This window comes from Amblyraja radiata, chromosome 16 (genome assembly GCF_010909765.2).
Source record: "Amblyraja radiata isolate CabotCenter1 chromosome 16, sAmbRad1.1.pri, whole genome shotgun sequence".
In the NCBI taxonomy this organism is placed as follows: Eukaryota; Metazoa; Chordata; class Chondrichthyes; order Rajiformes; family Rajidae; genus Amblyraja; species Amblyraja radiata.
Window position 1 is genome coordinate 28,544,165 of NC_045971.1, and position 16,001 is coordinate 28,560,165.

The 16,001-nt window shown below is 43.5% G+C and overlaps 1 protein-coding gene across 1 annotated transcript in view; it reads right to left on the bottom strand.

Annotated features, from left to right (window-relative positions):
- The window catches only part of ngfr (nerve growth factor receptor), a 115,747-nt gene that overhangs the window by 64,426 nt on the left and 35,320 nt on the right, over window positions 1-16,001 (bottom strand). The window contains exon 3 of the mRNA XM_033035373.1: window positions 5,818-6,174. Within this exon, the coding sequence (XP_032891264.1) occupies window positions 5,818-6,174 (357 nt within the window). The remainder of the gene's footprint in view (window positions 1-5,817; window positions 6,175-16,001) is intronic.

The following is a 16,001-nucleotide window of genomic DNA, read 5'->3' on the forward strand; positions in this document are numbered from 1 at the left end:
AGCGAAGAAGGGTTTCGGCCCGAAACGTCACCTATTTCCTTCGCTCCATAGATGCTGCTGCATCCGCTGAGTTTCTCCAGCATTTCTGTGTACCTTCGATCTTCCAGCATCTGCAGTTCCTTCTTGAACACCCCTGATGATCTTGTTGTGTTGGGATTGCACCTATAATCAGCAGCTCAAGACCAAAAAAGTCTAGCCTGCGCCAAGGAGGACTCATGTTCATAAGTCATTGGGGCTGAATGAGACCATTCAGCCCATCTCGTCTACTCCACCTTCCAAACATGGCTGATCCAGCTTTCCCTCTCAACCCCTTTCTCCCGCCTTCTCCCCGTAACCCGTCACCCATACTATTCAAGAATCTGTCAATGTCCGCTTTAAAAATACCCAATGACAGCCTCCACAGCCGTCTGTGGCAATGGATTCCACAGATTCGCCAACCTTTTGACGAAATAAATTCCTCTTCATCTCCTTTCTAAAGGTACATCCTTTTATTCTGAGGCTGTGCCCTATAATCCTAGATCCTCCTGCCAGTGGGCACATGTCCTGCACACCTACTTTATCCAGGCCTTCCGTTATTCTGTAAGTTTCAATGAGGTCCCCCCTCCAGCAAGTACAAGCATGGAACCATCAAACTCTCATCATACCTTAACCCACTCATCCCCGGGATCTTTCTCGTCACATGTAACCTTGATACAGAAAATACATTAGCGTCACGAAGGAATTAACAAGTTGAGAATTTCCAAATGAAATAATAATGGAAACAGTTGGAGAAGTTTTGGAGAAGTTGCTTTTCAATTTCATTACGTTGAAGTAAACTACCGTGATATAATTGCCTGGGAGTTGTATCCTAATCCAAAATCTCTGAATAATGCAGAGGAAAGCAAGACCATCTAAAGAACGGAGAGACTTCCGATTTCTTCTGGTGCTTCCTCACATCATATTGTTTCTCACACGATGGCTTGGCCCTCAATCTAACAGTAATGCTGCTGCTTTAGCAATGAAGATTGAGAAACTGACTTGGGGTGGGAGATTGCAACCTTCACGTGGTCCGCCCTGTTTCGACGAATGCAATCAACCTGGCGTGCACAATCAAGTAAGATCAAATAGAACAAGTTGTCTGTGCAACTTTAGGCTGTGCACGCCATACGAAAGAAGAAGAAGGAGAAGAAGAAGAAGAGGAAACTGACTCAATGTCCATGGTGGCCAGAGCCAGTGGCGGAAATCCCGGGGGGGGCAGGGAGGACACGTCCCCACCCACCACCCCCCATTTTAAAACCAGGTGAAATCTCCGCTTTCCGCGAGGCTGGGGGTGGGACTGCTGATCGAGGGCGCCAATTGGACGAGAGAGACGTCGGTCAGCAGGCAATGGGGGCGGGACATGATGATTCAGCGCGATCATTGGAGGAGGGAGGTGTCGGTCAGAGGCGGAAGTAGGGGGGTGGTGGGACTGAGGATAGAGTGGGGTGATTGGAGGAGGGAGACGTGCCCAGGTCATAGGGTCACAACGGCAGGCCTGGATACAGACCTGTGCCTCATCAGCAGCCAGGATCGATCCTGGCCGGCTCTCCGGCGCTGCAATCGCTGCCGAACCTCCACTGGACCATCCCCGTCTGCAGCCGAGTGCCCCCCCACCCCCCCCACGCCCAGGGGTGGCCAGAGACGTTGGGAGTCAGACGGGCACGATGCCCCCAGGCCCACAGCCAGCACAGAGAAGCAGCTCTAAACCCAGCACTACTCCGCCTGTCCCGCCTGGTTAACCTACAGCCCTGCCTGGACTTGTGGGTAAAATGGCCCAGGCTTACAGCCAGCACGGAGAAGCAGCGCTAGCTCCACGGCTCCGGACTGGTATTCAATCAGTCCAGGCAGGGCTGTAGGTTAACCCGGCGAGACGGGCAGAGTTGAGTTGGATTTAGCGCTGGATTGAGCTGAAATTACCGTTCACATGGCCCACAGAAGCCTGCGAAGCCTCGTGTGTGTGAGTGTGTGAGTGTGTGAGTGTGTGTGTGTGTGTGTGCGTGCGTGCGTGTGTGTGCGCATGCGCACGCGACCGCCAACAAATTATGTCCCCCCTGTCCCCCGGTCCCCTCCAGATTTTGATAGCGATATCCGTCACTGGCCAGAGCACTGCACACTGTCTTTGAAATGTCGATTGGTACTACAAATGTACTGTTCATAAGGTCATAAGTAATAGGAGCAGAATTAGGCCATTCGGCCCATCAAGTCTACTCCATCATTCAATCATGGCTGATCTATCTCTCACTTTCAATCCCATTCTCCTGCCTTCTCCACATAACCCCTGACACCCGTACAAGTCAAGAAGCTATCTGTCTCTGCCTTAAAAATATCCATTGACTTGGCCTCCACAACCTTCTGTGGCAATTAATTCTCATTTCCTTCCTAAAGGAACGTTATTTAATTCTTGAGACTATGACCTCTAGTCCTAGACTCTGCCACGAGGAAACATCCTCTCTACATCACTCTATCCAAGCCTTTCACTATTCGGTACGTTTCAATGAGGTCCCTCCTCATTCTTTTAAACTCCAGTAAGTACAGGCCCAGTGCCGTCAAACGCTCAGAATAAGTTAACCCACTCATTCCTGGGATCATTCATGCACACACCCACATCAAGGCCCGAGACTGGGTTAAGTGGCATGTATTCTTGGTTGCAGACAGCCACATCATTTTTTACCCTGAAAGCCCACATAAAGGTGAAGGGAAAGAAAGAGAGTAATTAACACAAGAACACAAGCTCTACCCTTCCACTAAATAATAATATCCTCGCTAGAGACACAGCTTTGAGAGTTTGTTTCACTTATATGGCAGATGTCCAGAAATCTTTGCATTAATGTTTTACAATGTGTCCATTCCTGTGTAAGTATTTTTCATCAATTGCTGCCAAACCGTGCTGCGAGTAAAAGTGTTGTTTTATTCATGTACCTCACCATTGTTATTGAATACTGGACAAAATAACATTTGCTGTTTTACATTTTTCCCCCCCGAGCATTTACTTGGTAATTGGGTGGGAACAGCAATTAAAAATCATAAAGAGCTCCTATCTGCCTGTGGATCCACACATTAGACTCAAAGGCAGTGATCAGGTTAGACCGGTCCCCTATAAGTAGTGTAGGAGCAGGCCTCACCCATCCACATTGGCCTACTGCAGCGAGTGCATTCATGGGAGAAGCACGCACAAAGGCTTTTGAGCAATTGATGTCAAAACATGTCCAGAACATGGTTTAATAACACTGTATTTCTGGTAACTACTTACATGTCCTAATCATGGAAGACCCTGAAGAAAGGTAGCAAACAACCCCGTGCATTAAACTACGGAGCACAAAAGATCTTCCTAAATTTTAGCAGAAGAGAAGCAAATAGATATAATGGGTTGTTGATTAAATTTTAAATGGAGGCAGTAATAGGGACGTCTGGCTATGCTTAAACAAGATATAAGTTTAATGGTGGGCGACAAGATGGCGTAGAGATAGAGTTACTGCCTTCCAGTGCCAGAGATGCGGGTTTGATCCTGACTACAGATGCTGTCTGTACGGAGTTTGTACATTCTCCTTAGGTCTCCGGGTGCACCGGTTTCCTCCCACACTCCAAAGACGTACAGGTTTGTAGGCTAATTTACTTAGTAAAATTGTAAATTGTCCCCAGTGTGTGTGGGATAGTCTTAGTGTGCAGGAATGACTGTTCGGCACAGACTAGGTGTGCCGAAAGGACTGCTTCTTCATTGTATCTCTAAACTAAACTAAAAATGAAACTCAGTCACTTGATTCAGATAGAATGCATCTTAGGTTGCTCAGGGAAGATGCCGGTGAGTAATCTTTGATGAATAATAATTAAGGGGGAAAAAAACAATAGAAATTTGAAGAGGTTTTTGTTAAGAGTGGAGAGAAAGCATGGATTTATTCAAAGCACATCCTGTTTGACTAACTGGATTGGAAATGTATGTTTAGGAAATAGAGAAGGGAATGCAGTAGATTACATTTCACTGGATTTTCAAGAGGCTTTTGACAAAGTCCTGCATGAAAGGCTGTTGAGAAAGATTGATGCCCATGGAATAAAATATTCGATGACAACATGAATAAGACACTGGCTTTAAAACAGAAAGCAGAAAGTTGAAGTAACTTAGTGTTATTTCAGACTGGAGAATGAAATATTATGATGTTCCGTATGCGTCAATGTTGAGTGCTCCCAATTTGGTTGACAATGGCCTGAACGTGTGTGTGCGCGCAGCGTAAAGGGTCTGTCCCACTTGGCGATTCTTTTTCGGCGACTGCCTGCGTCATATCAGTGTCACCAAAAGATTTTGAACATTTCAAAATCCAGCGGCGACAAGAAAAATGTTGCTACACTTGAAAAAATACCGTGCGTCAAACGTCATCACGCCACATCACCGCCGCGTCACGCCATTTTTCGGTGACATGATACTTCAGTCAATGATGCCAGCAATTGCTGAAACACCCACCAAATGGGACAGGCCCTTAAGTATTCAATATGTGTGGAAGAGTCATAGTAAATACTGAGTAGGATAGTAATAGACTTCCAGAAAACATATATGCACTGGCAGAATGAATTGATTAACCTGCAGAAGAATGACAGATGAAATCTAATGCAGAGAAGAGTGAAGTGATGCATTTTGGCAGGACTAGGAGAATCAATATAAAATAAATGATAAATGTTTGAATGATGCCCAGGAATAGTGGGGATCTGGGTATATATGTGCATGAATCTTTGAAGCTGACTGAACACTAAAGAGAATAGATAGTAAATCATGTGGAATCCTGGGCATTATAAATAAATGCATTGTTCGATTAGTGCAGCACGGTGGTGCAGCAGGAGAGTTGCTGCCTTACAGCAGCAGAAACTCGGATTTGCTCCTGACTACAGGTGCTGTCTGTATGGAGTTTGTGCGTTCTCCCCGTGACCGAGTGGGTTTTCTCCGGGTGCTCCGGTTTCCTTCCACACTCCAAAGACGTGCAGGTTTGTAGGTTAATTTGCTTCGGTAAAAGATTGTAAATTGTCCTCAGTGTGTGGGATAATGCTAGTGTATGGGGTGATCACTAGTCAGAGCAGACTCGTGGGCCAAAGGACCTATTTCTGTGCTGTATCTGTAAATTGAACTAAAACTAAATCACATTGGGAATATTGCCATTCTTCACCGCATTATATCTTAGAGATTGTGCAGTAAAGACTTACTTGAAAAGTTCCAAGGATAAGGGATCTTGACGACAGCTAGAGGAGACAGGGCTTTCCCCTTCAGACCAAAGCAGGTTGACATGAAATGTTATTGTAGCAGAAATGATCATGAGGAGTAGACAGTGTGGCTATAATCTTCTGCTGATTTAAAACATGGGTAACTAACATTTTGGAGTGGGATGGAAGATCAAGGGGATATTTGAAGGGACATCATACATTTTACACAGAGAGAGGTGATCATGTGGAACCCACTGCTTTTATAGATGGTGGAAAATAATTAATTGGGTCTGTTTAAAGAGTATTGAGCAGGTACAAGGGAAGAGAAGGTGTAGGAGCATGCAGGAATGAGTAGGGATCAGACTGACTGGATCGTTCTATAAAGGGCCGGCACAGACTTTACAGGCGGATTGACTTCCTTCTCTGCTGTCTCATTCTGCAATTCTCTGACCAATGCTGCACAGCAATTGGCCTTCAAAGCCAGTGAGCTGTGTGCCAAAGGATTTAGGTCCACAGGCAATCAGTAGCATAATGAAAGGCTCCTTGCTGCAAAGCACATTCTATCAATTTGACACTTACAATGAACTGCAGAAAAAGGAACAAGCCAGAATGACTTACAGATACATTCAGCGTCTTGCGTAGGTGTGCAATCTGAGACAATTTCTTCATAATCTTCACAGACTGTGCACGGGAGACAAGGGTCGATGTTGCTCTTCTGGTCAGAGTAAGTGTTTGCAGGGCATTCTTCACACAGTGTATCCCTTCCATATGAACACTGTTGCACCACTCCAAATCCCTTATCACACATCTTGCACAGAAGGCACGTTCCGTCTGAGATTTCGTAATACCCATTCATGCAAATACAGGTGGTGTCAAAGTTCTCCATGCAAGGGATTCCGATATTTTTTGATTCTGGACACACCGTGCATGGGTAACAGGGCCCCGTATGGCTTGCCACGTCTGAGTAAAATAAACCTGGAAACAAAACAAAAAACATAAGTAAGTTAAGTGCAAAGTCTTTTTTCTATCACTTGCACTAACAATAAAGCATAACGACCAAGGTTGGTGTTGATCATCCTTTCCATAAAGTGCAGAGCTTACAAGATCACATTAAAGGCTAATTAAGAATCAGCGCCACCATAGTGAGATGAAATCACGTGTTGACCAAATCTGATAATAAGACATTAAGTTTCCTTCATCGAAAGATTTCAGTATATTAGTTTGAGTTTTCTGACAGATACTCTAATACATCTGACAGAGCTTGAAAACTGTAAGGGATCCACATTTGCCTCGACAGTACTTGTCCTTTCCTTTTTATGCACCAGCAGAAGTATTTACAATCTACTTTGCAGGGAAATCTGACAGATGGATGTAAAATTATGAGAGGCATAGTTAGTGTAGATGTTCAGAACCTATTTTTACAGGACGGAAAAATCAAATACTTGAAGCCATAGCTTTAAGGTGAGAGGGGCAAAGTATAATGAAGATGTACAGGGCAACTTTCTTTTCTACACAGTGGGTGGTGAGTGTCTGGAACACACTGCTGGGGTTGGTGGTTTCAATCGAAGGTAGATGCCTCCTGGACCTAGACTGCAGATGCTGGTTTCAATCGAAGGTAGACACAAAATGCTGGAGTCGCAATCGCATGTGGCCAGCAAGGGGCGCAGTTGGTAAGAGACCCCGAGGTAGTCTGAAGAAGGGTCTCGACCCGAAATATCACCCATTCCTTCTCCCAGAGATGCTGCCTGTCCCGCTGAGTTACTACAGCTGTTTGTGCCTATCCACATTCAATGGGATCACTATTAATCCACTGCCATGTGTTTTATGACCAGACTCCCTTAGCATTTGAAAATCTGTTGAACACAGTCTTAAATACATTCAACAACTAAGCATCTCTCCCTCCAAGTTAGAAAATTCCAAATATTTACAACCCTCTGTACATTGATTTTTCCTCACCTTATTTCTAAAAGGAAGGCCCTAACTCCTGAGGCTGTCACCTCTAATTCTAGAGGAAACCACCCCTTGCATCCAGTCCATCAGCTCTTCCTTGTATTTCACACTTTATATGAGAGCCTATTTAAATACAGGATTTACCAAAAATCCGTCTGTAACTCAATGTCAGATATTTAAAAGCTCCTATAAAGTGAAGGAAACCACTTATCCGGATCAATATCTCGACAAGCAATAACGTGATGAAAGAGATACTTCTGACCATCATGATTAACGTGCATGAAATCTCCTTGGAAATAACTGCTCTTAAATCTCATCCACTCTAGCAGTTCCTGTCGACAGACATCATTCAGCCTTTGGTGAAAGCATTGAATACCAAGCCTCTTCATAATAGAGGATAAAATCAAATCCAGGTTATAACGAACTAGCATCCCTCCTGTGCTTGTGCCATAACTAACTGGTGCAAACAACAAGAAATAAAATGTCGCACAAAACTGGCTTCATCCAGATGAACTAAATCCTGCAACATTCAGAATAATACTCCACAAATTAAACAGCTGCCTTTGTACACGGGCAGAAGCACTTAGACTTTGAGGAAGCGACGGGTGGCATTTTGGCCAGATTTAAAAATTGGCCCCTCATGACATTTCTGCTGAATGAGATGCAACGCCTCCTCAGGGAATGCAAATATTTAGCCGTAATAAATGGCTGTTGGCCTTCTTACCACATATCTGTATCAAGACTCCTGAGGGAGCATGTTCTATTTCTTATCTTCATCAACAACCCGATAGAAACATCAAAAGCTACACTATTCACTTTTCTCATTGTTCTTCACAGGAAGAAGAGAGATGAAGCAATCCACATGAAAAGGTTTTATTACCTGCACTAAGCACTAAGGCCTTGCAGTGGGTAAAAATGACAGGGGAACGATAAGCTCTGAAAATTGTTCATGCCATTTTAGGTTAATGAGTATTAAGCATCCACTGGCAGGTCTGAAAGTGAACACAACCATCAGAACAATCTCGGACAGAAAATACAAAGTGTTGGAGTAACTCAGCGGGTCAGACAGTATCTCTCTGGAGAACATGGCTAGGTGATGTTTCGGGTCAGGACCCCTCTTTAGACACTGTAGGAGGGGGCAGACAGCTGGAAGAGAGGTGTGGGTGGGAGAAAGCCAAGCAAGTGATATGTGGATACAGCTGAGGAAGATTTGATGTGGATGGTTTGGCAGAGGCCAGAGAAGTTTCCCCTATTCAAGGCTCCTGGAGTAGTTTAGTTTAGTTTAGAGATACAGCACGGAAACAGGCCCTTCGGCCCACCCAGTCCGCACCGACCATCGACCACTGCACATTAACATTATCCTACACACACACACAAAGGACAATTTCTATTTAGACCAAGCCAATTAACCTGCAAACCTGTACGTCTTTGGAGTGTGGGAGGAAACCGAAGATCTCGGAGATAACACACGCAGGTCATGGGGAGAACATACAAACTCCATACAGACAGCACCCATAGTCAGGATCGAACCCAGGTCTCTGGCGCTGTAAGGCAGCAACTCTACTGCTGCTCCACCGTGCCACACATTAGTACTCGTCACCGAGTAGTGGAAACATCCCCAAATCTATCCTTTCATTCGCAAAACAACAAGTGCTGGAGTAACTCAGCAGATTAGGTAATATTTCACTTTGTGACTAAGACGTAAGAAAACTTTGCTTATCCATGTTATCGAGAGATGCTGCCTAATCCTTTGAGGTAGATTTGGGGATGCTTCCACTATTCGGTGGCGAGTACAAGATTCCAGCATCAGCGTTTCCTTGGGTGAACTATCTAGGTGTTGTGTATTCATGGATCAGGCTCATTATTTCTCTATAATTAAACACAGAAGAGGGATAGGTGATATAATTTACTGGCACGGGGAAAGATCATGAGGAGACAAGAAGGAAAATGGGAATAGTGTTGGATTAATGTAGATGAGTGCTGAATAACGGCATAAATGCAGGAAGCTGAAGGGCACAGTCTGACTCAGTGACACTTTATGACCTGTTACCAGTCTATTTGCAATCTAACAGCTTTGTAAATCAATCAATGAATTAATGTAATATAACATAACAAGAGTAATATTCAGGTTAGTGCAGAGACTGAAAAAAGGTCCTGATCCAAAATGCCACCTATCCATGCCCTCCAGAGATGCTGCCTGACCTGCACTTCATGGTTTTTTCAGTTTCATGCAGTACAGTAAAATGTTCCTAATGGAATAGCTGGCTATTAGGATAAGCAGACAATTTGATTACACTCTTTCTGGTTGTTTGACATACATCAACAGTACTCCACTTCTCTTAACATTGACTCTTAGTAATTCTTGGTTGCCAAATCAATGCTTCATTTTTCTACTGGGTTAATATGCAATAATTTTAGAGATGACTATGAAAAAATTATATCGAAGTAGATCAAATTATGAGGCATAGATAAGGTAGACATTCAAAACCTGATTTTCCCGGGGTGGAAATGTCAAAGACTAAACAGTATTGCTTTAAGGTGAGAGGGGCAAAGTTTAAAGGAAATGTGTGGGCAAGTTTTTTTTTTTTACACAGAGGGTGGCGGGTAATGGTGGAGACAGTTGCTATTGTAGCATTTATGAGGCTTTTAGATAGGGACATGTATGTACAGGGAACGGGGGGGGGGGGGGGGGGGGGCTATGGACCACGTGCAGGCAGAGATTAGTTTAACTTGGCATTATGTTAGGCGCAGACAGTGTGGGTCGAAGGGCCAGTTCCTTTCCTGTGCTGTTCTTTGTTTTATTTTCTATGTTTGCATCTTAGTTTCTGGAAGATAGCAGAATTGAGTCATGTTTGACTTGAATTTCAATGGCTACAATGGGCGTGAGATGCCTGGAACAAACAGTGCAGTTTGTTGTCCTTTATTCTCTCCACTTTCCTCTCTGACCTCTATCCAACTATGTACCTATTAACCCACCCACACCCTTATTGTATCCACCTATCACTCGCCAGGCTTTCTCCTGCCCCCACCGCTCTTCCAGCTTTCTCCACCGCCCCGCATCCCCACCACAATCAGTCTGCAAAAGGGTGCCAATTTGAAACATCACCAACCCATGTTCTCCAGAGATGCTGCCTGACCCACTGAAAGACTCCAGCACTTTCTGTATTTTTTCATAAACCAGCACTTTCAGTTCCTTGTGCCTCTCTTTCTGATAGCAAGCCAGGGAGACCGACACCAAGTCTCTAACAGAACCAAAGCTGTAGACATGTAGTGAATAACAGACAGATTCAGGTCGATAGCCTTTCAGCATGGATAAAGGATTTCCACAAGATAAGTTAACTTCCTCACTCCACAGTTGATGCCCAACTTGCTGAACACACACGGCATTCTCTCTGCTGATGGAAAGTTTCCAGATAACCTAAATCTGCATTTTATATTTGGTAAATCAACTTTGTTTGATTGTCTAATTCTGTATTAATATCGTATTGCTTGCAGCATCTTATCTATAAGCTTCCAGCAGCTTTTTTTCTCGTAAGTATTTCCATTTGTCTAGTGCTCCTTGGAGACAATAGTTTATGAGAAAACTAACTGCATCTATGAATAATATATTTAATAATATAGACGAGTCTTACAATTATTGTTAAAAGGTCTTAATGCAAGGAGAGGCAATAAGGAAGAGTGTTTCTCTGCCCTGGAATCGAACATACATGTGCAATAATTCCTCTCTTGCTTCTTTAGTGATATTTTCTTTGCATAGATAAATAGATCAAGTGGATTAGTTATTGATAGGATGCTATCAAGTGCCTTTTTCTTAATTTATTCACGTACAGGCTGTGTGCATTTTTGGCAAGATCAGCAGTTATCACCCTACCGCAGTGGCGTAGCTGGTAGACCCGCTGCCTCACAGCGCCAGAAATCTGATCTTGGATGCTGCCTGTGTGGAGTTTGCACATTCTATTTGTGACCTTGCGGGTTCTCCCCCACCCACCCCCCGTGGGATAGCATAGAACTAGTGGTAATGGGTGATCAATGGTCGACATGCACCCAGTGGGCCAAAGGGCCTGTTTCCATGCTGTATCTTTCAACCAATCAATCAATCACAATGGATATTGTTTGTACGAAGAAACTGCGGATGCTGGTTTACATCGAAGATGGACACAAAATATTTCTAATTTTAAGTAACCCTGGCATTCCATCTCTCTCCATCCCTCCCCCACCCTAGTCATCCTAGTAGTTTTCACTGTCGTTCTGCTTAGTTTCACTGTTCGTATCCCCCCCGTTATGACCTCTTCCACAGCCCACAATGGACCATTGTGCGCTCCACCTTTCCTTGATCATCCTTGCTGGCCTTGATTTGTTCTTTTCATACATTTCTCTTGTTTGTTCTTTATACCTCATACCTCCAGTTTCCCTCTCCTCTGACTCTCAGTCTTAAGAAGGGTCTCGACCCGAAACGTCACCGATTCCTTTTCTCCAGAGATGCTGCCTGACCCGCTGAGTTACTCCAGCATTTTGTGATTATCTACTGTGGATACTGTAACGTCATAGCTATGAAACCACCCTAAAGGGCAGTATGGTAGCATAGCGGTAATGTTGCTGCCTTAGGGCACCAGAGAACCAGATTCGGTGGTGCCCTACGGGTGCCGTCTGTACAGAGTTTGTACGTTGTCCTGCGTGGTTTTTCTCTGAGATCTCCAGTTTCCTCCCACACTCCAAAGACGTACAGGTTCTTAGATTAATTAGCTTGGTATAAATGTAAAATTGGCCGTAGTGTGTGATGGGTAGTGTTAATGTGCGAGGATCGCCGGTCAGTGTGGACTCAGTGGGCCGAAGGGTCTGTTTCCACGCTGGATCTCTAAACTAAAAACTTCTTCTTCTTCTTCTTCTTCTTCTTCTTCTTCTTAAGCCCTTTGCTCCTCTAGGGAGCATAGGCCATTGACAAATGTCCTCCACCTCACTCGGTTATTGGCAGTTCTTTCGGGATCACCCCAGTTGAGCCCACGCTCAGACATTTCTGTCTGGATACTAAAAACTAAGTAAACTAAATCCCGAACTACCAATCAAGAGATGTCGGTGACATCTGTGGAATTTCAAATGAGTAATTAATCTGCATTGTTCTAAAAACAACCACTGTTCATAATGATGGCTGCCACACCACTAGATAGTCATAAATGTCCACCTGTTCATTGAGCTCCTTAATCCACTTCCACTTGCTGTACATGTCAACGAGGTAACTAAGGGTAGAAAATAGAACAGGGCAGTCTGATCGACTGTAACATGGGTGAGCTATGGGAAACAATGACCAAACGCATGCTCCACAGCCCAGAGTGCAAGTGATTAAGCGGGAAGCCCATCTATTTAATTTATTGATAAACATTTCAGGAAGGGCTTTACTCAAAAACCAATCAATGTTTCGAATGATTGGTGGAGCTAAATAAGCAAAAATATTACAAAAGGTTAAAAATAAAAAGCTCAGTGGTACAAAGCAAGAGTTAGAGACCCAGGGAATCTACATTGATGATTTTGACAGCCACTTCCATGTCCTTGACATTTCTTATTCCCTTCCGACAGGTTTCCAATAATCTGCTCATGAGGGAATTCAGCTGATAGGGTCTCGACCAACTATCAGAGCACTTTACAGCCCCAATCTCACCTGCTATCTGCTAGCAACAAGCTGCCTGACATTCCCTTTGAGAAAGCACAAACAAACACTGGCATTGCAAGGATGGAGGATTAATGGATACATGGTATGGAAGAAGTGCGCAAGGACTAGGTTTTAGAAGATAAAGCTATGAATACCTAAAAAAACAAGATCAAGATCCCAGGAATGATTGGGTTAACATATGATAGGCGTTTGATGGCACTGGGACTGTACTCGCTGGAGTTTAGAAAGATGAGGGTGGACCTCATTGAAACGTACCAAATAGCGAAAGGCCTGATTAGTGTGGATGTGGAAAGGATGTTTCCACCAGTGGGAGAGTCGAGGACCAGAGGCTCTAGCCTCAGAGTAAAAGGACGTACCTTTGGAAAGGAGATGAGGAGGAATCTCTTTGGTCGGAGGGTGGTGAATCTGTGGAATTCATTGTCACCGACGGCTATTGAGCTCATCAATGGGTATTTTGAAGGTAGAGATTAACATATTCTTGATTAGCATAGGTGTCAGGGGTTATGGGGAGAAGGCAGGAGAATGGGGTTGAGAGCGAAAGATAGATGAGTCATGTTGTCTAGCGGATTAGACTTGTTGGCCCGAATGGCTTAATTATTTTCCTATGAGCTTATGAACATAATATTTGTTTAAAGAGAAAACATTTTTTCTTAATACGTGCAGCCTCCATCAACACTTGAAAATGTAAGAATAGATTAGCATTTTGGTTGGAATATTCTGAAGTACATTATATAAAAATATAGAAATTAGATTCCGATTCAGGTTATTTTGTTGTCAAACACACCAGGTTGCAATGACATTCCTTGTAGCTCATGGAGTACACAGTGTACATGACAATGATGGATAGAGCAATAGCAATTACAAATATATATGTATTTTGAACATAAATTCCATGGCATGTCCCCAACAACTCTCACCAACTTCTCCAGATGCGCTGTTAAAAAGCATTTTATCGGGACGCATCACAGCATGATTTGGGAACAGCTCCAACCACAGCGATAAATTGCAGAGAATTGTGGACGCAGCCTAGACCATCACACAAATCAGCCACCCTTCCATTGTCTCCCTCCATCTACACTTCAAGCTGCCTCAGCAAGGCCACCAGCATAATCAAGGACGAGTCTCACCCCGGACACTCCCTCTTCTCCCCTCTCCCATCAGGCAAGAGGTACAGAAGTGTAAGAATGCATACCTCCAGATTCAAGGACACTTTCTTTCCAGCTATTATCGGGCAACAGAATCATCCTCTCAACACTAGTTATCGATCTTGAGCTACCATCCACCTCATTGGAGACCCTTGGACTATCTTTAATTGAACTTTACCTTGCACTATATTTTATTCCCTTTATCCTGTATCTGGCTGTACACTGTGGGCGGCTCGATTGTAATCATGTACAGTCTTTTCACTCACTGGATAGCACACAACAAAAGCTTTATACTGTACATCGGTACACATGACAATAAACTAAACTAAAGCAGTCAAGTGCCGAGCAGTTCCCATCCCAGACTGTATGTATCGGTGTAAAACACTTGCCCTGCACAACTCCTTTAAACTTTTCCCCTTTCACCTTAAAGCCATGCTCTCTGATCTTTGACATTTCTACTCCGGGACAAAGGTTCTGACTGTCTATCACTACAGTATATGTCTCTCACCATTAGGTCTCTCTTCAACTTCCAACATTCCAGAGAAAACAGTCCAAGTCTGTTCTACTTCTCCTTGTAGCTAATACCCTCCAGATTGGCAGCATTTTGATAAATCTCCTCTGCATTCTCTCCAAAGCCTCCACATCCTTTCTGTAACGAGGCGGCCAGAACGGCACGCAATATTCCAAGTGCAGCCTTACCAAGGTCTTATAAAGCTGTGTCATGACTTCCTGATTCTTAGAGATAATACCCCTAGCAATGAAGACAAGCACACTACTGAAACTGGTTATCACACCAAAAGCAAGTGCTGACACACCTTGCCTCTTCTCATCCACCCACTCACTCTCATATCCTCTTAAACTTCCCTTAGCTGCAGTGAACATGGCCTCAGAAATGTACCTTTCAGGAAATTCTCATCCCATCAACCTTGTGGCATCAGCCAGTCTTCAAGACAAATGTGAAGTCACATTGAATTACCATTATTTATGTTGTTGTGATTCTATCTATATTTTCGCCTTAGATAGACACAAAAAGCTGGAGTAACTAAGTGGGTTACAGGAGATATAGACAGTGATGTAGAGAGATCGAGAACAAATGAATGAAAGATATGCAAAAAAGTAACAATGATAAAGTAAATGGGCCATTGTTAGCTGATATAGACATCACCATCTATATCTCTTGTTTCCCTTTCCCCTGATTCTCAGTCTGAAGAAGTGTCTCGGTCTAAAATGTCACCTATTCATTTTCTCCAGAAATGCTGCCTTATCCGCAGAGTTATTCCAGCTTTTTAGGTCTACCTTCAGTTTATACCAGCATCTGCAATTCCTTCCTGCACATTTATTAGTGCCTTGTTTATCTTGTGTTTTTTTCATTCTTATGTTCAGAATCAGGAAAATATTTCTGCTTATCTGATGGCTTGGAGCTTTGAAAGCCTTCTGCTTAGCCTTGCTATTCCTACTTCAACTCCTAAGTAATCCCATCTGTTGACTTTTAAAAAGAAAAAAATAACTGTGGATGTTAAAATCAGAAATAAAATCCAAAATGCCAGAAATACTAAATAGATCTCCCAACATGTGTTGTGTTTGAAATGGAGTTAACATTATCTTTCCGAGCAATGTAAAGATTAATATGCAAAACATTATGGAAATCAGATGCTACATTGCTAACCTCAGGCAGCATTCATTTGGATGTAATAATCATCATAAGTGATTAAACTTATCCTGCAATGAACAGCTGCACAGGAAGAAACTGCAGATGCTGGTTTACACCGAAGATAGACACAAAATGCTGGAGTAACTCAACAGGACAGGCTGAAATAAGATAGAAAATGCAGAAACCGTAACTCTTTCTCCCTCTCTATAGGAGCTGTCTGGCCTGCTGAATATTTCCAACATTTCCCATTTTAGTACAAGCAGCTCATACCACAGTGGAGGCCAAGTCATTGGGTATTTTTAAGGCGTAGATAGACAGATTCTTGAGCAGTATGGGTGTCATGGGTTGTGGGGAGAAGGCACAAGAATGCGGTTGAGAGAGATAGTTAGAT